We start from the raw sequence: 22804 nt of genomic DNA, 5'->3' as shown, positions 1-22804 counted from the left end.
GAACATGGTTATGTTCTAAGAAGACAAGCCACAAATTAATTGTTCAAAATTGATGACATTAAATTTACAAATGGAAGCATTGTAACAACAGAAAATTATTACAGGCCTAACAAAAAGATCTGCCAGCATCAAGATAAATATTACTGCTCAAGTGTATAAAAAACTGACCAGCTGTAGAGATTTCTCATTTTTCTGGGTATGATTTGCCTTCTGTGTCTTTTTTCTTCCCTTCCTTTGCTTTTTCAAATCATTTGAAGTCTTTTCCTCTTCAAGTTTCCTATCTTATTAACAGCTGCAAGAAATAACCTTAATCTGATCAAAACAACATGTAATCAAAATAGCAAAATCAATTAAGAGATCAACAAGAAAAAAATTGATGCTTCCGACATAAGAACTAAACTCCTTTTGGCTTTCATGTTGTTCACCAGTAGCAAAAGACCTGAAAGATGTAACTGAAAGTGCTTTAGAACTAATTTATATACAAGGTGTTCTCTAAAAGATATATGTACTCCATGTGTGGTTTAGACCAGCTACAATAATGCAGAAACTAAAATCCAATGTGTATTTCTCAAGTCATGCATAGCAAGCAACTTCACACTATCTCACCAAAGGCAAATTAATAAAAGAAAATTAACAATAGTGCCAGTACAGATCCCTCTGCTACGGTAATAGGACCACTAGATAAGATTTTTTAGGAGAAATCAGCAGCTAATTAAAGAACTTAGCACTCCAGAATCAGGAAGCCAAAATCTTCACTTTCCTACTCAGTATTCTAGCAGCTTTCCAACTCAATATAAAGCTTGTTTCCGGAAACAACATTGGTGGTATTGGAGGAACTCTAGATACATTGTTATTTGATTCTTGATCACAATTATCATTGAATTAACGTTTAGTGTTATCTTCTAGGGACAAAGAGGATAAAATGTAAGCTGCAACTTACTATTTTTATTAAGCCTAATACATACACAGACTCTGCAAATTGTCCATATAAACCGATTGCCAACTTCACCCTATCTCACCAAAAGCAAATTAACAAAAAAATTAAAGAAGAGTACAAATTCCTAATAGTAAGGGATAATGCGCAAAAATACCCCCTAACGTTGATGGTCAGGAGCAATTTTACCACTAACGTTTAAAATGGTGCAATTGTACCCCTAACGTTGATAAGCTAGTACAATTTAGACATTACTAACATAATTTTTTCTCTATTAAATGTTCTGTCATCTTATGTACAAATGTGTTGGACAAATTAAAAAAGTTCAAATCCTATGATCACGATCTTTGAAGGATGAAAAGACAGTAAAGTCGATTTAAGTATACACACTATGAGCTAAAGTAACTAGTCTTACAAACAAATATGAATTTATGGAGTATTCATCACTTTCACTCTACACTTTTAGAATCAATTGATAAAATTGTGCAGCTGCAGTAATGAAATGGAAGTGGCTGGTACATCTTGTTAACACCCATAGAGTATAGAATTGTCATTATGTCACAAAATATTAAAATGAACTCATCACTTCTAATACAAACACAATGTTTAACAATTAGTGTGCACAAGGAGATCAAATAATAGTTGATGCAATCTAATATGTCATATCAAGTTAAGAAGTGTTCAATAAGAAATGAACTTATCTTTAATTTGCTTTCTCCTTTCTTTCTCTGGTATTCTAAAATTTCTGAATCTTAGGCAGTAATTACCCAAGGCAATGTTGTCTGAATTGCTGTCATCGGCAATGTTCAAAAGCTCGGAGATCTGCACAATCAGTTTCGATATGTGTGATTATGCTTGTTTCATTTTCAATTGTGCTCTCCGGATTCACCAGATTCTCTCTCGAATATGATTAGCTGCTTCAAGAAAAAGACACTGATGTTTAAATGTTTTAGTATCAACAAATGTAACAATTGGCAGGTGAAATAAATTAGCAATTCACATCATACTTACGTGGCCCTATAAACTTTAAGAGTAGACTTCGCGAATTCGATTTCTGCTTGGTTTCTGTCGACAATTCTAACCTGAAAATTTGAATGTTCAGCCTTTACAAGATCTCCATTTTCATCTGTAACATAGAAAATTAACAATATGTCTACATTACGAACAACAATATAAAGCATTATCTATTAAGAAACTTGGATTGAATGGCCCGTATTGACAAAAAAAAAGACTACTATTTTATAAAAAAATACAGAGAACATACCATTTCACCATGTGCAAAGCCCACAAGAAGATCGACTTTAGCTTGATGCCTCGAGAAAAAAGGGGACATGTGGATACTGTATATTTGTTATGCCCCATGATGTAAAAAGAAGAAGCTAAAACTGTCATTAGTTTGTCTCGGCACTCAATCAAACACATTTCACTAAGAAGATGGGTAAAACATGGATTTGAAAGGCAAAAAATAATACAATTTTAATCTCATTGAGGAAGTTGGATTTCAAATCTAGGGTCACCATGTAGATAGGGATTAAGTGAAGAGACAATTTGTTCGAATTTTCTTCTTCTTAATTAAACATCCATAAATGCGGATATCTTCTTCACCAAATGTTTCAATAAGGAAAGCTTTATAGATGCTCATGTACTTGGCCACAAAAGCTGCAAAGTTTAATTTAACACTTGACCTTAGTAAGCATTAAGCAAGAGATACACAAGGACATATAAATCAGGCAGTTGAGTAAAGCTACGTAATTTCCAAATGCCATCATGTGTTTTCCACACCACAACATGCTCCACCAAAGTTTGACTCATCATCTTCATACATTTTCTAAAGGAAAATAGCATCCTAAGGCCCCTAATCTTTTCCACTTTTTATTGATTAAGCCCCCGGTCGCTCAATTTGACACAATGAGCCCCTATCAATTCTAATTGCACACATTCAGTTAACAAAGTTGAACTATAAGAAATGCAATTTCGGACACAAATGAAACCAGTAACGCGCTTTCCATTGAACCAGGAGCTTAATGATCGAGGACTCTATGCTCAAAATGAAAGATCAATGGCTCAATCAACAATAGTTGAAAAGCTTAGGGGCTTCAAATGGATTGGATACTTCCTAAACAACGTCTAGGGAGCTCAGTCCAAGAGCGCTTAGTCTATCAGTGCTTCCTCTTGCTTACTTTGACACCGTCTACTGGTTGAGCAGACATGATTATGTTAAACCACAACAAGCTATTGAGATATACCTAAGTAAATCCATACGCATCATATAGAACTCTTAAATAAGCAAAATAAAAAAAGGAAGAGAAGGGTACAAAAGATAGGCATTCAACTGTAAAATGCTCCAAAATTCCGCTACAATAACATATTGGTTCGATTCAAACTTAGAATGGCAGAAGCAATTTGCAACCAGACTAAAAATGCAAACTTCACATGATAATACATTGGAACCCTGTACAAAATGAAACGACCATTATCGAACAATAAGCATGCACAATTTACACCAACTAAGAATGTTCTAATTTCAGGCCTTTACGAAATTAGATAGAACTCATCTTAAGGAGCCAATATTCCATAGAAAATTAAAACTCAAAACTCATAACTTTACCAAGAAAGTAATTTGTCTGCAAACACTTCCACTAGGCTCAAAGAACCATATGTTGCAATAACAGGAAAAGTTCAGGAAACATAATTGATAATGTTGAGGATAATAAACCAACCTTCTTCAAGGAATCACTTTAACAAACCATAATGGCACTGTAAATTACTCAAAATCAAAGTCAAACTCAACAAAACTGAATAGCAAAAAAATCTATTTTAGTTTGTACCTTCAAACATATTGTCTCTTGGACATTTTATCAAACAAGAAGAAAGCAAAAACTTAGTGAAAAATAAACTATCTCGTGACTGCAACATTAAAGCAAGAAGGGAGGATTTTCTTTACCCTCTGGTCAGTAGTTGAACTCATTTGCCGAAAGACCTGAACCTGCTCTTGCTGACTTCCTTCTCTTTCGAGCTAGTTGTGGAAGCAGAGCAAAATAGGGTCTTCGTTAGAAAAGAGTTGTTTTGAAGAAAAGAACAAAGCAAGAAGTCGTACCTGGAGAATAGGTCGTCGAGGTCTGAAATCAGACCGATGAAAGTCGCGCCGCTGGCAACACCGGTGAAAACAGCAACCAGGTCGTTAAGGGAGAGAGGAAGATATTAGGGTTGGAACTTCTTTAGACAGAGAGCTTTCTGAAAGGGTTAGATTAGAACTTGTATTTAGGTATATATATTTTTATTTCTTAATTAGTTTTTTAATTTATATTTTTATTTTCTTTTGGCTTAATATGAATAAATGGATAAAATTATAATTAGTTTTTTTTTATGTCTGAATATGAATAAATTGACAGCATCAGAATTACTAATAATTACATTTTTATTTTTTAATTAATTTTTTAATTTATATTAAAAGATGGACAAATACTAATAGTTAATTTTTGGAATAAGGTGCAAAAATACTCCTAACGTTTACGGTTAGGAGTAATTATTTTGTAGCTGACAAGATTCAAGACCGAAAAAACGTTTGATGAATTATTTCTCAAATTGATCCAACTTGACAACGTTATGAGTAAAATTGCTCTTCTTGCTAACGTTAAAGATAAAATTGCATCATTTTAGACGTTAGAGGTAAAATTGCTCCTCGTCGCAAACGTTAGAAGCATATTTACACCTTATCCGTTAATTTTTTAATTTATATTAACGGATGGACAAATGAACTAATAATTATATTTTAACACATTTTTATTTCTTAATTATTTTTTAATTTATATATATATTAAGTTAAATATGAGATATATATATAATTTAGGCTCCTACACATTTTATTGTCGGTGATTAATCTCATGTGTTGGAGATATCACCGACCCTAAAAATCACCTACTAAAGGTGTTGGTATTTGGGGCGGGAAAAATCCCACCAAAAATGCCCTACACATTACCTGAATGTGTAGGTAAATGTGTAGGTGATTTCCGAGGCATATTTTGCGTCGGTCTTCCGTCGGTGATTCCTACACAAAAAATTCCGTCGGTCGATTGTGTCGGTGATAGCGTTTTTTCTTGTAGTGTTATAACAAGAAGGAAAGGTATTTTCCTCAAATTTCATATCTCTAGATTCACACAATTGATAAGTGTGTAAATTATATATCTTCCAACCCTTCTGGCCTTTCAAACCCTTGTATATACACACTCAAATTATCCCTTATTTGGATCTAAGAAATCCATATGAACTAAACCAAACAGCTTTATTGATTGAATATAACTATTATAAAAAGGCTTCATTGACTACTTAGCTCTTAATCATACATTACAACTATCAATTGTAGAACAAGAAAGTATTTAAGTAAACTGAGAAATTTTCTCTCTAGAAACATGGCCAAGCCTTCTATGCTACAATTCGACATCAACTGTTTTGTTGCTTACTTCTACAGTTACAAACACTACTTCAACTTTATTTATATTAACCTATTACATATTGAGTAAAACTATTATTAGACAAGTAATACAATCCATCTTGCATCCTTCCAACTGCCAATGTAGTTTCACAACCCTAGCCTTGCAAAACATAACCCCCAGCCTTGCAAAACACAACGTTCAACCCAAAATTGTACTAAACATGTTGATCCTTCAACAACTTATAGTAAATTATACTTGAAACTATGGACATAAAGCCCGTTCATTAGCTTGAAACCACAAGTGAAAACAACTTGTCCATTATATGTAATAAATTTTGACTCTCCAGTTGGCAAGCGAACTCTTTTTGGTGGAGACAATTTTGCTATATTTTCCATATTAGGAAACTTAAGAGTCATGAGAGTGGTGGCACCTGAATCAACTATCCAAACTTTGAAACTAGAACTAGCAATAACAACATAAGATTCATTACATGCACCAACAAATGCAGAAAGTTCCTGTTTTGATCTACCTTCTTACATCATTTTACTTTTCAAAATCTTTTGGACGTTCATTTGAACTAAAATCTCCATCTATTCTTGCTTGTCTACTTCTTCAAAAGCTAATTCAAAATCTTCCAATGGATGGCATGCTTCTTTGGTTATATGGTGTCGCGAATTAAATCCAACATACTATTAAATGCACTTGTCATACAAGTAATAAAGATAGTAAGAGTACCGAGTTGTCGTGTCTATATGGACATGTTGACCCAAACACACTAAGTTACATTAAGAGTCTAAATAGGGGTTTTAGTAATTGTTGGTTATAGGAAATGTTGTTTAAGATCTAAAAAGTAAAGTAAAAATGCAAATAATTACTACAAAATATTAACTCGGCAAAAACAAAGAAACACAACTGCTGACAGAAAAAATATAGAGAAACACATGGGTTAACCTTTGGGAAAACACGGCATCCATTATGTATAGCAAAAACAGGGCAAATGAGTTTCATTTTTCATTTATGAGCTCGGTTAAATTTCTTACAAAAATATTTTCCATGTTTATCTCTAAATCTAAGGAAAGTCATTCAGAGGGAAAGCATGTGCAAATCTTTGGATAAATTACACCTATGACTAATAAACTTTTAAGGCTTGGCCGTACAATTAAACCTCGGTTATTCTTCAGATTCGATTACTACTTTGCCTTCTTCAACTTGTAATGCTTCACCATACAATTTCTTTCTTCCTTTCATAATTTTCTTTGAGAATTTCTATTAGAATATTACTTTTTTATTCACATATAGATGTTCCATAAAGTTCTGACACCATGATAAAACTACTGAATTACAATGAAAGAAGAGAAATAAAACTTCTCTTATTAATTCAATATGGTTAACATACTTATATTCATACAAGATCACATATCGTCCTCCTCTAACTAACTCTATAAAAACTAATCTTCTCCGCTCATTTCCCTTTCTTAACAAGTGTTAACCACTGACATATTCCTTCTTCATTAGATTCTTCCTTTCTCCCACTTTCATCGATAGAATATATAGTAAAAAAAAATCGATAAAATGTATAATAAGAAGTATTAATGATAGATTTAATCCAACCTTGATTGAGAAATACAAACCTCACAATTATTTATTTATTGATAAATACATAATTATAATCAATAAGGCAACTCTTTGACTTGAGCTTCATGAATTAAGAAACCACCCTTCCATCTACCAGTCCAAACTTCATATAACCCAAAATGAAGAACAGTGTCATCACTACCCAAATCTTGTGGAACTTTGAACACAAAACCTCCATCTGAAATTGGAATTTGAGTCTTAACATTTTTAGGCAAATCAGAAAAAATGACCTTATCCCATTTATATTTACCTTTCTTACCAATCTTAGCCATGATAAAAACAGGGCAACCATTCCATCCAAAACCTTCATCTTTCATCTCTACCACAAAGTTTATCTCATAATTCTTCCCTTTTGTTAGGTTTTCATTTGTTGATCCTGTTACTTCTAGCCAACATACTTGCACCAACTCTGCTGGCCCTTCCCTTCAATTTCATTACCAAAATTATTAATAAGGGGTCCCAAAAAATAATTTTCATTTTTGGTGGTATATATCTATAAATATTTATTTTTAACATAGTTATATGAAAAGATCAAGAATAATTATTTATCTTTTAAGCATTACGGTATAAATGTAGCATTATGGTTTTTGAAGGAGAACGAATTTAGCTTCTATGTAAAAAAACAATGCATTCTCAAATGTGACGCTTACGAGTTGGTGTAATTTCAACCCTAGTTGATGGAAAATGAGGTTTTCTTCATTGACATAAAATGTGCAATTTCAAACTATATTGAGCGACCAAAATGGTAAAGGTTGAAGGGAAGCCAGAACATGAAATTACATATAAAAAACTTCATTTTCATCAATTAAACTTAAAATTGTACCAAATCATAAACGTTAGGCTTAAGATTGCACTATTTTCTACATTGATGCTCATCGAAATGGAACTGTTCGACTATTAAGAATTGACTAATTCTATTTCTTTTTTTTTTTGGTAGAAAAAAAATTTAGGTAAGGGTAGGTCTACCCACTCCCAAGGTCATGGCAAACCACAGACATCGATAAGAGTTTACAGTAGAATTTACAGATTACCTACCAATGAGGGCTAAATTTTAACATTACTAATTCTATTTCTTAAAATCATAACAGAAGGATCTTCGCATTACTTTTCACATATTTGGTTATATTAACGTTTGGTTAATAACTTAATAACATAAGAATTTTCTAATAATTTAGCTAAAATATGATGTTTTTATTAATGTGGACCACTCAAATTTGGGCTTAAGTGTTTTGAGAGGTTTGTTAAGAGGTGTCAACCTAGTTGGGATGTCCAGTCATCTCCTTTTTCATGTAGCCTCCAACTTGTTTTTAAATTTCTCAAAAAAAATGTATATAAATAAGCCTAAATTTATTATCTCATCCCGAATCTTTAAAATGTCAGGAGCGTACTTATCAATGTCATCTAAAATAGTAATAAAAGAAATCAAGGACTATTATATGATTCAATTGAAAAAAAAAATCTATTGTATATCAGGAGGTACCTATTGCTTTCTCGCGAAGAAGATGCAAATAAGAACATACAACTATCAATTCTCTAGTTAAAGCATTGATTATTTAAGAAAAGACCAGAGCATCTACTTCTTTCCACTTCAAATTTTCTTATGAATCAACGTCTTTAGGTTCTTCATCCTTTAAAATAAAATCCGTCTTATGCTTTGCACTCAATGCTAGAAGCATCAATCTTTTTCATGGAATATAATTCCTTCCATTCATTATAGTACTAATAAGGACTAATCATGTATTATCATTGTTAACAATGCTCTTATTAGTAGTCATACCTCCTCTTTTTTCAATAACAATATGATCTTCAAAACATCGACTTTTTAAATTGCAATCGCGACTGTAATTACGATTTAAACATGAACTTTGCTCTTGTTCTTCTTCAATACAATTTCTTTCTTCCTTTCATGATTTTCTTTGAGAATTTCTATTAGAATATTACTTTTTTATTCACAGATGGATATTCCATAAAGCTCTGGTACCATGATAAAACTACTGAATTACACTGAAGTAAGAAAAATAAAACTTTTCTTATTGATTCAATCTAGTTAACATACATGTATATATACAAGATCACACATAGTCCTTCTTTAACTAACTCTATAAAAACTAATCTTCCCCGCTCATTTCCCTTTCTTGACAAGTGTTAACCACTGACATATTCCATCTTCATTAGATTCTGCCTTTCACCCACTTTCACTCACTTTCATCCATAATGCAGTACAAATAATATATAGTAAAAAAATCCATAGAATAGAATGTATAATAAGAAGTATTAATGATAGATTTAATCCAACCTTGATTGAGAAATACAAACCTCACAATTATTTATTGATAAATACATAAGAAAATCAATAAGGCAATTCTTTGACTTGAGCTTCATGAATTAAGAAACCACCCTTCCACCTACCAGTCCAAACTTCATATAACCCAAAATGAAGAACAGTGTCATCACTACCCAAATCTTGTGGAACTTTGAACACAAAACCTCCATTTGAAATTGGAATTTGGGTCTTAACATTTTTAGGCAAATCAGAAAAATTGACCTTATCCCATTTATATTTACCTTTCTTACCAATCTTAGCCATGATAAAAATAGGGCAACCATTCCATCCAAAACCTTCATCTTTCATCTCTACCACAAAGTTTATTTCATAATTCTTCCCTTTTGTTAGGTTTTCATTTGTTGATCCTGTTACTTCTAGCCAACATACTTGTACCAATTCTGCTGGCCCTTCCCTTCATTTTCATTATCAAAAATTAAAAAAATTATTAGTCTACGAGTTTTTGCATATTACACTAATTAATAATTCTATTTTTTTTAATATATTATAGAGTCTGGACATTTTGCTATATTCATATATAATTACAGTGTTCTAAAAATCGGTCAAGGTGGCCGCCTAGGCGGGGATTTTTAGAACACCATCCTGATTTTTACTAGTCGGACGACATAAATCAGTTGACCGATTTATGGCCTCCTAGGCAGGTCTAGGCGGTCCTAGTGGATCCTAGGCGGCCCTTTTAAAAAAAAAATTGGCCCTTAAATTTTATATCAATTTTTTTTTAAATAAAATATTAAATAACAAAAGAAAAACCTTAAACTATAAAATGTATTTTTAAGAATATTAATTTTATTTTATTTTGACACATTTTGTTATAAATGTTATTTTTTGATCTATTTGTTATTTTTTAAGGACATTAATGTAAATAATATTAAAATATGTATGTTTTTCTATCCTAAATATTTTCTATTATTATTTTTAATATAGTATAATTCCTATATTAATTGTATTTATATAATACTTTATTTAATAATGAATAAATAAATATAAAAAGTACAAATCCGATTAATCAATAAGAGCCATATCCGTCCAACTAGCGGCTAGCGGCTTTTATAACCTTGATCATAGATTTTTTTTTTTGGTTCTTCAACCATATAAAAAAATGGAAGGGAAAAAAAAGAAATGTCTTACTCATTGATCTTCCAATAACGATTGTCATTACCCCATACAATGTTAAGTGCATTCGGTTTAAGTACCCATCTCATAGGATCCTGCAAAAAAAAAAAAAACATTAATTTCAAATTTCTTAAATTATTAACATAAAAATTAAATAATATATATATTCTAGGCTATTTGCATTGATTAATTAATATTCATTTATTTTTTCAGTAGTTAATTATTTTTTTCCCATTGTCTGACTTAAAATAAAGAAACAAAAACTTAAAAAAAGAAAAAATAAGAATAAGATTATATTGAAACAGAAAAATGTAGATATTGCAAAGTAAAGTACCTTAAGTTTTTGGATTTGGCCAGAGGAAGAGTGATGAGCTTTGTTTGCCATTCTTGGGAAGAAGATGAAATATATTAAATCCTCTCCTTCACTTAGCTTTATATATTTCACAAAATAATAATAAAATAAAATGTATTTTAATGTGAAATTAAGACTAAAATAAAAATCTTGTCAAAAAAAGAAAAAAAAAAGACTAAAATAAAAATGGACGGCGAAAGAATAAAGAAAAAAGGAATATAAAACCTGTTAAAGAATAGCACAAACGCCTTGCTTGAAAGAGACCATTTAGAGATATATTCTGAAAGGAATAATTAATTATGCATAAATTAATGGAAAAAATACGGAAAAAAATGCTTGTGGTTTGTCCAATTTATAAACAGAGATATGTGGTTTAAAAGTTTACAAATAAAGGTCTTAGGTATGTTTTATTTACAAAACAAAGTATTTTAATTACACAGTTAAGTTCTGATTACAACCAAATAAATTTTTATCTTAAAAAAAATTATTCTTATATATCAGCAAAACACAACCACTGAAAACAACAACTTCCTAAATCGAAACAATAAATAATATGGTGAAATTTTACGTTTTTTACTAATCTGACAGTTTATGAACTAAATTGATATTTAAGTTCATTTTACACGTTTGCAATTTGATTTTAGAATCTGTGTTTTGTCAATATGTAAATGTAACTGAAAAAAAAATAAAAAATGTTCTTATTGTCATCAATTACTTAAAAGTTTAATTTTAAACTACGAACCTCTACAGTCCCGTTCAATTGGACCTTAATGTCCAAACTCTATTTGGACCTTCACCATTGGATTAATAGCTAATCTAATCCTACGGTACAAAGAAATTAGATTATTAAAATATTAATTAACCGATTTTGTCTTTTATAATCCCAATAATCCTGAATTATCCCTAGAAACAAGTAACTTAACATATTCTAAGAGAGAGAGAAACAGTTGTCTACTCTACCCTGTAACCATCGGATAAGAGGGAGAAAAAGCCGTCTTTCTCAGTCAGTTAATCGTTCTTCTTTGCCGATCGTTCTTCTTCTTCACCGGAGAAGACAGTAATCCTCAGTCTAGTTGAACGTTCTTCCTCTTTCCCGATCGTTCGTCAGTTAATCGTTCTTCTTCAGCGGAGAAGACAGTAATCCTCAGTTCGTTCATCAACATTCTTCCTCTTTCCTTTTTTTTTTTATATCCTTTATGGTTCTTTCCTCTTATCTTTTTTTATAGCTGTTGAACATAAAAACTGCAATTTCAAGAACATAAAAAATAGGATGAAATAAATATAAAAGATTCTGCAATTTGGCTTTGATAATCAACCATTGTCAAAAAAGAAAGCAACTTGCAAAAATAATTTAATTGAAAAAAAAGAAGAAGTCGTAATTTGCAATTATTTGAAAGTGCAAACTTTTGTTTTATATCAATTCATCTTTTATGGAATGGGCAAAGATTATTTCTTTCAATTGTTCATCTTTTGAATCTACTGTTTCTGGAGCTGGATCTTCCGCTTCTGGATTAGGCCAGATAAAATGGAAGAAGGCAAAAAGCTGTGTTTTTTCTCTCTCTTAGCATGTGCTAAGTTACTTATTTCTAGGGATAATTCAGAATTATTGGGATTATAAAAGATAAAATCGGTTAATTAATATTTTAATAATCTATTTTTTTTGTACCGTAGGATTAGATTAGCTATTAATCCAATGGTGAAGGTCCAAATAGAGTTTGGACATTAAGGTCCAATTGAACGGGACTGCGAACCTCTATTTGCAAATAAAGTAAACCACGAACATTTTTTTCGTAGTTTACCCTAAATTAATCCCTAACTCCCCATGTTGGCTTTAAACGAATATCAATTCATCCCATATTGCTAAATTAAGAGGATCAATTGGATAATCTAGACAAATATAAAAACTATGCGAAATCTTTTTTTGCATTTTTTATTTGGTCCAAATTGCAATTTTTTTAGTTTAATCCAAATCTTAAGTAGTGGCGGATTCATGTGTAACATCCGTAATTTTATAAGTGTATTTTGTAAAACAAAATTTTAGTTATAATTAAAACAAATTAAATTTTTTAATTATTTTTATTAAGTGAACCCCACTATATTATTATTATTATTATTATGCGATGGAGTATTTGGGGAGAGCGAGCAGGGGCGGAGCCAGGGGGTAGGGGAGGGTCTCCCGACCCTCCGGAACACCCTTGACGAACAGTGGTTCAGTCTTGAGCAGCCTCCAAAATAGTTAAAATTAGTACTCATAATGTAGAATGTGATTATATGACATAAAACTAAGTTTGCATAGTTGGTTGTAGTGATAATTAATAGAATCATTATTAACCTCACTCTCCTTTATTATTTTTAATTGTATTTTTTTTAGTTACAAAATTCATGACCGAGAAGACAATTTGATGAATAATTTCTCCAATTGTCCAAACTTGTCAACGTTAGGGATAAAATTGCTCCTGGCTGCCAACGTTAAGGGTAAAATTGCATCATTTACACGTTAAGGGTAAAATTATTCTTGGGCGTAAACATTAGAATATTTTTGCACCTTATCCTTACTTTATATTGAATCTCAGTTGTTTTGAACCTTAATGTTTCCAATTATGATCAAATTTACCCTTATATTATAAAAAAATTGAAAATTTTGATTTGACAACTATGAATCAAAGCCTTAAATCGTTATTAAGAAAAAAAAATCTTCATGCAATGGAGCCCCTCCGGACTTTGAGCTCTGAGCGAGTAAGCCAATTTGATTGGTAGCCTTCTTGTGGATATGTTATACCTGTTCAGCTTTCCTGTTGCCAACAAGCTACCCTATCAGATGGAAGAATTTCAACTATGCACCTGTTGCCCTTGGGGTTTGTTTGTCTCTGATAATGCTTTGGTGGGTATTAGATGCAAGGAAATGGTTTAAGGGACCTGTAAGAAATATTGATGCCCAAAATGGAGCTATGATTCTAGAAAATATCCAGTTCTACAAGTTCTCCAAATCTTAGTTTAACCATGAATTTCAACTACAAAGTGTGCAGCTGCTTGACTAGTTTTTATTTCTTTTATAAAAGTAGCAAACCATTTTTTTACAATAATGGATGGACTTTGAGCCAACATGAAGAACTTAAAAAGGAGCTCACCTCAATTTCCTTGACATATGCATCATCATAACCAGATTCTTGCACAAGATTCCAATATGAAGCAATTAGAACATCTCCAAGGCACTTCCGGAGAAGATTAGTAGTTCTTCGGTGTCTCCCGTTCCTCCATTATATAAATCAGGGAATCATGTGCCATTCTTTAAGAACCTATGGAAGACAAAGTAAAGGGATGGAACCTGCATGGATACTATGAATTGACTTCACCTAGTCGATTCATCAGAACAAAGTAAGCCATCGCTTTAAAGAATAACACCTCTTGCGGATTCCTCGAAAAGCATTTGGAGGCTTTGGTAAATTTGGCAGGTAAAAACCATCAATATCTATAGGGCTCGAATCATGCGACTGGAGAAGAGATTTCAGCAAGGCCCCCTCAGTGATTCCAGCAAATGAGTCTGAAATTCCATTTGAATACAATGCATCTCACAAACAGCAAGCAATGACCAATAAATAACAAAACAAGTGGAAATGCATAATCGGATAGGGATCTGAAATAAACTAACCATCCAATATCTTCCCCCGATAGAGACAAACTCCGTCACAAGCTTAATCAAATTCCAGCTCCTAGGATGCTATAATGCAATCAAACCAACGCGTAAAATCAACTGTTGTTCAAGGTGTACAATAGTCTAAGATATGAACTACCTTTATGGCATCAGTATTTTAGTTGATGATTCTGTTTTCTTGTCTGTATGCATGTAGGCAGAATAATCAGAAACAGAATCATCAACTAAAATATATTACTTTTATGTTGGAAGTTGCTGGCTTTGATGATGAGTTCTCTCTATCCGTAAGGGAATTCTGTTTCTGATTATTCTGCCTCAGAGCTCCGGAAGCATTAGGCATAGAAGATTTTCTAGGCAACATTTGGTTGGCTTCTGAAGCTATGGCTAGAAATATCCTCATTCTGTCCTTTATGCTACTTACATTCAAACTTTCTCTTCTTTGAACATTAACTTTTGCTTGTATTTGAAGAGAGATGGACTTTCACTTATTCTTTGAACTAGAAGAACCATCTTCTCTCTCTCTTCTGAATCCCTGAAAGACGTAGCATTGTCCACTGAGCCATTCCAGCTCTTGTTCAAATGCTGCCCCTTAAGATACTTGTTTGATGCTACTGTAGATGGCCCTACAAGTGACATTTTCTGTGAACCCTCCAATTTTTCTTTAAAATCCTGTACTTTCAGAGGCACTGAAGATCCAGCTACCGACATCCTGGTTCTAGCAGTAGCTTGTGGGCTAGGATTGATAATTTTTGCAGCAGCTTCCATGATGTGAGCTGCAGTTCTACTCTCAGAATGAAGCCAGGACTCTTCATAGGAGATAAAAGTTTGTGACGGGTTATTGGAATTGATTTAGCAGAACTTGGAGGCAAAGTTTCAGTTTGGAACTTTTCAGTAGGTCTGCTTAATATTTTTTGAGGCTTTGAGTCCATAAAGGTCAGAGGAGGACCATCCTACTTATTGAGCAGGTTTCCGGAGTACATGATCTCAGGGTCATGGCAATACTCAAAATGTTTTCTCCATTGAGAAGCCTCACTAAAATGGGGTAGAGTTGGGTTCAGAAATACTTGATGTCGGGATGGAATCTAATCCTATAAGCCTCACTACTACTCCAGGGGCGTTAGCCCCAAATCCATCAGCATTGCAACCTATAAGACCAACAATGCAAGTCATGAAATCAAATTCTATAGGCTAATGAATAGCCTAGTAGCCTCCTAAAACCTTCAGTTGCTGAATCTACTCAAACTAATTGAACCTAGAAAATGATCTTATATTACAATACTGCAATTACTGCTACCAAAATCATCACTGCAACATCCAATTCGCTAAACTCTAAAGCCACTAAACCACCTGCAGCAATCCAGTCACATTCAGTGATTGATAATACTGCATCTTAGTTATGATCCCTAAATTTAAGTTGATATCCCAACTTGTTTTTGTTCTTAAAGTTTCTTTTATCATCTAATCTGCCAAAACCCCTTGATCTCTCATCTGCCTCACAATTTCTCTATAGGCATGTTGGATGAATTTTCTACATCGCTAGGAACTAGGAAAATACAAGAATCTACCTAAATTAATTATCTTCTGAAACACAAATAGAATTTTCAATCTAACCTCAAACATGACAAACAGCCCATGGAAATGATGAGGTTAAAACACAGTAATTACCTTAATTCTCTTCTCTTCATGGCAGTGTTCAGTGGAACACCATTATATGGGCAAAGCCTAATGTATGCAGGACCAGCAACCTTAATTTGGGGATGGGTTGTTGTTACTTTCTTCACCTGGTTTGTCGGACTTGCCATGTCTGAATCTGTTCTTCTTTCCATCTTTCATCTCGTTTCAATTTAAATTGTAAAATCGCTCGAAAAAACTCAAGTTTAGGGGAAGTTCGCCTATTATGGGAAGTTTACTTATTCTATCCCACATCGCGAAAAAAGAGATATATGCTATTCTTTATAATTTAGGTCGAAACAATAGGCCATCGCCGAGCATGGTAACGCGAGCTTGTGACTCATGTGAGGGCATTAGGGTGAAGGAACATGGATTCGGCTTTTTGGGCTGGGTTTGATGGGGCTGGATTTCTGGCCTGTCCATTCCAAGCTGAGAGTGAACCGTGGGTTCCGAGCGAAGGCTTGGATCTCCCGGATCATAATGTGGAGGGCACAGCGTGAGGCTGGTTCCACAGAGCAACGATTACCTCCATCTCTCAGCGGTGGAAGGATAACGGGCCGTTGTCACTCAAGCCCAAAATAGTCCAATAAGCCTTCCTAACTGGACCATCACTTTTTTTGTCCAGTTCCTTTCTACTATATTTTATGGGTCGATGTCACTCAAGCCCAAAACCTTATGTCACGAATTTTTATATTTTTGAAACTTATGTTTTAAACTGATTTTTTGTTACCTTTAAAAATATATATATTACATCATGTAACTAAAATGAATTCATACAATTCCAAATTATTTTCTTTTATATTTATTATCTTGAACTTTTGTTATGTTTAAATATATATGTGGTAAATTCTAAAGTATTGAACCTTGAACATTGATTTTGTTATGGGTCAGACCTTTATTTAATTTTTCTGTCAACTTTGGGTTGCATACATAGTTATAGTGATTTTACTTATTGACATAGATAAATAAAAATAAAAGTTTCTTAATTAGGAAAAATAAAAATAAATAAAAACAAATTATAGAAATTAATTTCTAGTATGTTCTTCTAAACTCGACATTCTCCTCTCCAATTGAGATTTCCAACATCACAATCAACAAATTGATCTAGCAAGAGATAATGGAATCCCAATATTCAAAAATTTCAACTATGCAATGCACCTGTTGCCCTTGGGGTTTGTTTGTCTCTGGTAATGCTTTGGTGGGTATTAGATGCAAGGAAGGAAATGGTTTAAGGGACCTGTAAGAAATGTTGATGCCCAAAATGGTTTTTCTGCAAAAAGAAGAAAAGAAATACTCACGTTACATATAGTTTCCTTGTAGGATCAAATTTCTACAAGTTTCCAAAACTCAATACAAGGTGTGCAGCTGCTGACTTTAGATTTTTTTTTTCTTTTTTAATGAAAGTATCAACATTTTATTTATTTTTTTTGAAAGAAGTATCAACGTTCTTAAATTTATATTTTAGTAACTGCTACATTATTATCGTAATATGTTTAGAATATCTTATTCGGTATTTTTTTTATAAGTATGAATTAGTCAATTGCTGAAGTGGTTATTAAACCAATGATTTGTAGAAAGTGTGGTTATTCAACAGTTATTTTGTAACTGTGTTTCTGCTGTATTTAAACTGAATGTCAGATCAATAATATATACTTTCCACAGCAAATTGAGTTGTTATCAAATTATCTCATTTATTTTCCAACAAACATTTTATATGATGGAAATTTTCATGTATTCGAAATGCAGAACCATTAACATCGATTGATCAGCTATAAACCAGATGAATCAGAGAATTTGACCCTACAAAAATTGAACTAAAAGTAAAATTCACACCTATGGTGAAACAATAAAAACTTGTTAACAGAGCAAGAGGGCGCATATGCGATAAAAAATAATCAAGAGGCACATATGCTATAAAAATAATCAAAATAACAAAAAAAATACAGTAATCTAAGTTTTGTTGAACTCCACCGGTGAGAAACCACCCTTTGATTAGAAACTAAGAATTTCGTAGGTGCAAATGTATTACTGATCTAAGAGAATTCATCCAAGATGTTTATTCTTTATGCACTCCCCTAAATCTAGCTTATAAGTTTGAACTTCAATTAAGTTGGCTGGTGCTTTAGTATGTATGTTATTTTCTTAAATAGAAAGTTGTTAAAAACATCAAGCATTCATATTATATTATCAAATTTCCAATTCAAACAAATTAGACTTCAAAATCTTAGCCATATGAAATATTAGCTACAGTCATCCAATTAACCAAGCACGAACGAACAAGCGGGTAAAGAGGCCAAAACAATGTCACACGACAGATCAGCAGCTAAGGCACGCTCCGTGTGAATGAAAGCACGTTCCGCGTGAAGGAAGGTTTGATCCGGAGAAAAGTCCAGCAGCCAATCCACGCTCCGCTTGGATTCATTTTAAAGAACTTGTTCCTTGATCCAGCTTCCTCCTTATTTACAACTGATATCACTCCTTAATTACCATCCACGCCACTCCTTTATATTTAACCCATTTTATCCCTTATCTTTACATTTTTAATTAACTATGTAGTTGTCCTTTATTATAATTTGTCATTTAGATTTGAGGTAATATAAATTCATCTCTTTCTCTTTGTAATGTTTAACTTTTTATCAATCAATATTATCATCTTCTTCAAGAAGCTTGTTAAGGTTTTTACCTTCAACAATGGAGAATTCTTATTTCCTATGGATTTAGTCCGTAAAACTACCGGGATTAACTCTTTCTAGTTTAGCTAGAAAAAAAAATATATTTATTAGTTTACGATTAAAACTAAATCAAAACCTAATCAAGTTTTTTAATTGTTTGTATTTGGTCAGAACACTATAAGCACCGTATAAGTTGAGAAGTAAATCAAGTTTTAAAGTTTCATCAAAATAAAAACAAAAAAATCGAGTAAGATTAGACAATTTAAAAAGATATTAAGTTTTTCTTTTTTTTTTAAATGCCATGATGGAGTAATTATTTTACATCGCCACCCGAAGGGAGATTAATAAAAATTAAACTAGAATTGTAAGGCTTTACCTCGAAAGGAGCCCTTCCAGAAATTCTCCAAGGCCTAAGAAAAACCCAAGCCAAGAAGGGGGTTTGGAAATAGTTTTCAACCAGCAATTGACGCGCCTCGGTTAGAACCTCACTAGCTGCGTCATTGCCCCAAGCGCAAAGATAAATTCAATATTCACTTCCCATCTCTTTTTATAAGCTGCATGTAGGGCTTTATTGGTTTCTGTTTTCGATGTGGGATGTCATCAACATATATGTAGTTCTCACACTGGCACTCATATGGGTTCAAACAACTCTCCGCTCTGTCCTGCAGTAACAATTGGAATACATTAACTTGTATGTATCAACAAATTTTAAATTCCAACCTATATAATATAATTCGATTAATTTATTAATCTCTAACATTTCGTATTAGCAAAAATAACCTTAAGTTTTGTTCCTATCAGAGTATAAAAATTCTAAGTTTTGTTGATTTCTGAGTTTAATATCTCTCATAGGGTTATAAATGATCCAAGCCGCTCATGAGCAGCTTGATAAATGTGGATTCGAGTTCTATTTGATTTCTCGGTTCGAGAGTCGTCAAACACCCTTTAGGTGATCCTTTCCAATTAAGCGTGGATTCGAATTTTATATGATCTCTCAGTTCGGTCGAATCATATCTGATTTATCGGTTTGAGGGTGACCAGATACCTTTTAGATGGATCCTCTCTCAATTAAAGCTTGGATTCGAATTCGGAATTCGAGAGTTGTGAGACACGGTTTAGGTGGATCCTCTTCCACTTGGATTCGAATTCAGAATCTTCTAAAACGACCCACTTGGATTCGAATTCAATAACTTAAAACTCTTAACCATCCAAACTTCTTAACCATCCAAACCAACCAACCAAAAAATGGTGATACACATGACTTTTCTTCGTTAATAGTTTATAATTCTAATTTATTCCGTTATCCTGTATTGGTCTTTAATTAGTAGGAATTGAGTCCATTCATCTTCTTTTTCTTTTCTAGTGAGAGAAGCTAGAGCTTCTCTCTAACTTCTACACCCTTGTTTTCTCTTTGTTCTTCTCTTCAAAATATCCTTATTTTTTCTAGATTTTCACCATTATCACTACCACTTAACAATTCTGATCTTGCATTTTAATTAAGTTTACTCTTAGAGGATGAAGAAGGAAATTATATTTTAATTTTCGTTTTTAGCTTTAGATTTACATTTTCTTGTTAGTTTGAAGTCTGTATACCTCCTTGAACTTCTTTTTCCGTCAGATCTACACTTATGAGCTATATTTCTTTCTTTTATTCCTTTTTCGGTCTTAGCAAGAGCGGAAAATGTTTATCTTGTCCGTAGATCTATTGATCTGTGTGGATGCACAAACAGAAATAACTTACAAGAAGGATATAACTTCTATAATTGCTATCTCTTTTGTTCTTTAATTACAAATATAAATTCAAAAACATAAAACTAGATTTGTTAAAGTCCTACTCTTATTGAGTAGGACTTCCAAAAATAAGCGTATGCCACCAAGAGGAGGCAAGCACACGGTATTCTTTAGTAAAAGGCGAAAGAATAGTTCGCTTTGTGCTTACCTCATGGCTCCGTGAATTGCAATATGTCACTGCTTCCCGATATATAGCAAGCTGGAATTAAGAGATGTTTGCCCTCAAGCGATGTGGGATATAATATTGCATCCTTCCAAACATTAAAATATACTTGCTGCAATTCTATCTTTCCACTACTGCTATAGTTTTTTTGTCCTTTTTTTTCCAATTAAATTATTTAGCTTTTAGTGTTGTATTGTATGCAAAATTTTGTACTTCAACAGCTTTATTGGTATAAAAATCCTTTAATTAGAAAATTCATATAAAAAATAATTAAATATGTCTATAATCCAGTATCTTAGTACCTTAAGGGATGTGTTTGTTTACTCAATTTTCACCTCATCTTTACCTTTTCATATTGAAAATGAGAGTTTTAGATGTTTGATTATGAGCTATTGTTTGTCTTTTCATACATAAAAAGTAGCTTTCTTACAAAAGCAGGATTTCCAACTGTTACAACAAACCGTAACAGTATGTAAACCAAACGGACATTAAATTTGTAAACTCAAAATGAGGTAAATAGAATTTTTTTACGTTCTTTTTATGACTAATATAAAAAATTTCAGTAAAGCTTTTATTTAAGGATCAATGTATTATGTTTAAAATAATTTATTATCAATTTGGAATATTCGGAGTAGAACTATCGAAATGGGTTGTCGTGTCATAATTATGATATTAAAACCGGAGTCAATAAAATGTAAAAATAAAAAGATCACGGGTGAAAGGTTCAAGCAGGATTGTATCGATTACTGTATTTTAAGTTGGAATTAATACAAATACGATCAGAAAACCTCTTATAACAGAGAGATTTATCAAAATCGGTTTAATCTTTTGGATTCTCGAATAACGTTTTGTAAAAGAGAAATTTATCTATATCAATTTAGCTCCTTGGAATTTTTTTAGGTAATTGATTTATTAATTTTTATAAAATTATAGAACTTTAATTTAATAACGTAAAATCTATTGAGTAAAAAAATAAATGAAAAATATTTCAAAAATTGTTAAAATAGGAATAAAATTATCATTGTAAAAAGATTTTACAATTCTAATAAATTTTACGAATGAAAAAAAAAATTATATGATTTTTAAACAATTATAAAAAATTTAATGTTAGTTTAAAGATATTATATCAAAAAAATAATTACAATTTAAGAAAATTACTAATACATTTTTTCAAGTATATTAATTTCGATGTATATGTAGTTCAAAAATTTCATTAAAACTAATTAGATTAAATTTGAAACTAAAAGATTAATTTTTTAATGTATATAACTAGGACAAATTTGGACTTTCATTTACGAAAAGGACTAAAGAATTAATTACGATAAAACTTAAGAACTTTATAATAACATGATGGACTTACTAACATGTTAAGTAAAAATATAAGAACCTTATAATTATTTACCCTAAAAATTAAACTAGAATTGTAAGGACCTCGAAAGGAACCCTTCCGGAAATTCTCCGAAGCCTAGGAAAAACCCAGACTAAGAAGGGGGTTTGAAAATAGTTTTCAACCAGCAATTGACGTGCCTCAGTTAGAACCTCACTAGCTGCGTCATTGCCCCAAGCGCAAAGCTAAATTATATACTCACTTCCAATCTCTTTTTATAAGCCGCATGTAGGGCTTTATTGGGTTTCTGTTTTCGGTGTGGGAATTTTTTCACGTCATATGTCATCAATAAACTATGGCACGTGTAATACTAAACAAGTCAACAAGTACAGAATGAATACATCAAACTCTCTCTGTCCTGCACTAACAATTGGACTATAGCATGCACTACATGAATTTGTATGTATCAACAATTTCTAAAAGTTGCAACATGTTATATAATATTATTCTATTAATTTATTAATCTCTAACATTTCTTATTAGCAAAAAGAACCTTAAGTTTTGTTCCTGTCACATTATAAAATAAGTTTTGTTCATGTAAGAGCTTAATATCTCCCGCACAGTTGTAAATGATTTGAACCATTCACGAACAGCTCAGTGATCAGCTCGATAAAAACCCGGTTCGGTTTGGCTCAGTTTATAAATGCAATGCTCATG

General features: G+C 32.2%; 1 protein-coding gene, 2 long non-coding RNA genes and 3 other non-coding genes across 10 annotated transcripts; all 6 read right to left on the bottom strand.

Annotated features, from left to right (window-relative positions):
- On the bottom strand, positions 1-4158 carry LOC136205200 (uncharacterized). Of its 5 annotated transcripts, none has more exons than XR_010675858.1 (5): positions 4032-4158; positions 3879-3950; positions 2199-2593; positions 1946-2060; positions 5-1848 (listed from the first exon to the last, which is right to left on the bottom strand). It is a non-coding gene; the product is annotated as an uncharacterized lncRNA (long non-coding RNA). The 5 variants fall into 5 exon arrangements; XR_010675859.1 differs by having other exon boundaries at positions 6-1848; positions 2199-2274; XR_010675860.1 differs by having other exon boundaries at positions 1-1867; positions 2199-3950.
- A 4854-nt stretch (positions 4159-9012) lies between these two features.
- LOC136206519 (protein PHLOEM PROTEIN 2-LIKE A9-like) lies at positions 9013-10930 on the bottom strand. The gene is made up of 3 exons (XM_065997595.1): positions 10794-10930; positions 10475-10554; positions 9013-9740 (listed from the first exon to the last, which is right to left on the bottom strand). The coding sequence occupies exons 1-3, from the start codon at positions 10842-10844 to the stop codon at positions 9353-9355; spliced, it is 519 nt and encodes a 172-aa protein (XP_065853667.1). The 5' UTR covers positions 10845-10930; the 3' UTR covers positions 9013-9352.
- A 2850-nt stretch (positions 10931-13780) lies between these two features.
- LOC136206558 (uncharacterized) lies at positions 13781-16306 on the bottom strand. The gene is made up of 2 exons (XR_010676318.1): positions 14461-16306; positions 13781-14352 (listed from the first exon to the last, which is right to left on the bottom strand). It is a non-coding gene; the product is annotated as an uncharacterized lncRNA (long non-coding RNA).
- Positions 16307-19174: 2868 nt separating this feature from the next.
- On the bottom strand, positions 19175-19325 carry LOC136207547 (U4 spliceosomal RNA). Its single transcript, XR_010676686.1, has one exon. It is a non-coding gene; the product is annotated as a U4 spliceosomal RNA (small nuclear RNA).
- Positions 19326-20635: 1310 nt separating this feature from the next.
- On the bottom strand, positions 20636-20754 carry LOC136207551 (U5 spliceosomal RNA). The gene has a single exon (XR_010676690.1). It is a non-coding gene; the product is annotated as a U5 spliceosomal RNA (small nuclear RNA).
- A 1433-nt stretch (positions 20755-22187) lies between these two features.
- Positions 22188-22334, bottom strand: LOC136207549 (U4 spliceosomal RNA). Its single transcript, XR_010676688.1, has one exon. It is a non-coding gene; the product is annotated as a U4 spliceosomal RNA (small nuclear RNA).
- Positions 22335-22804: the final 470 nt, after the last annotated feature.

This window comes from Euphorbia lathyris, chromosome 9 (assembly GCF_963576675.1).
Source record: "Euphorbia lathyris chromosome 9, ddEupLath1.1, whole genome shotgun sequence".
Taxonomy (NCBI): domain Eukaryota; kingdom Viridiplantae; phylum Streptophyta; class Magnoliopsida; order Malpighiales; family Euphorbiaceae; genus Euphorbia; species Euphorbia lathyris.
Note: the sequence above shows the minus strand (reverse complement) of the source record. Positions and strands in the feature narration are given on the sequence as shown.

Coding starts and splice junctions, on each gene's coding strand:
- LOC136206519 (XM_065997595.1), bottom strand. CDS start 10,844: ATGGCAAACAAAGCTCATCACTCTTCCTCTGGCCAAATCCAAAAACTT. Junction 10,555..10,793: donor GCCAAATCCAAAAACTTAAG/GTACTTTACTTT, acceptor TTTTTTTTGCAG/GATCCTATGAGATGGGTACT. Junction 9,741..10,474: donor CGTTATTGGAAGATCAATGA/GTAAGACATTTC, acceptor ATGAAAATGAAG/GGAAGGGCCAGCAGAATTGG.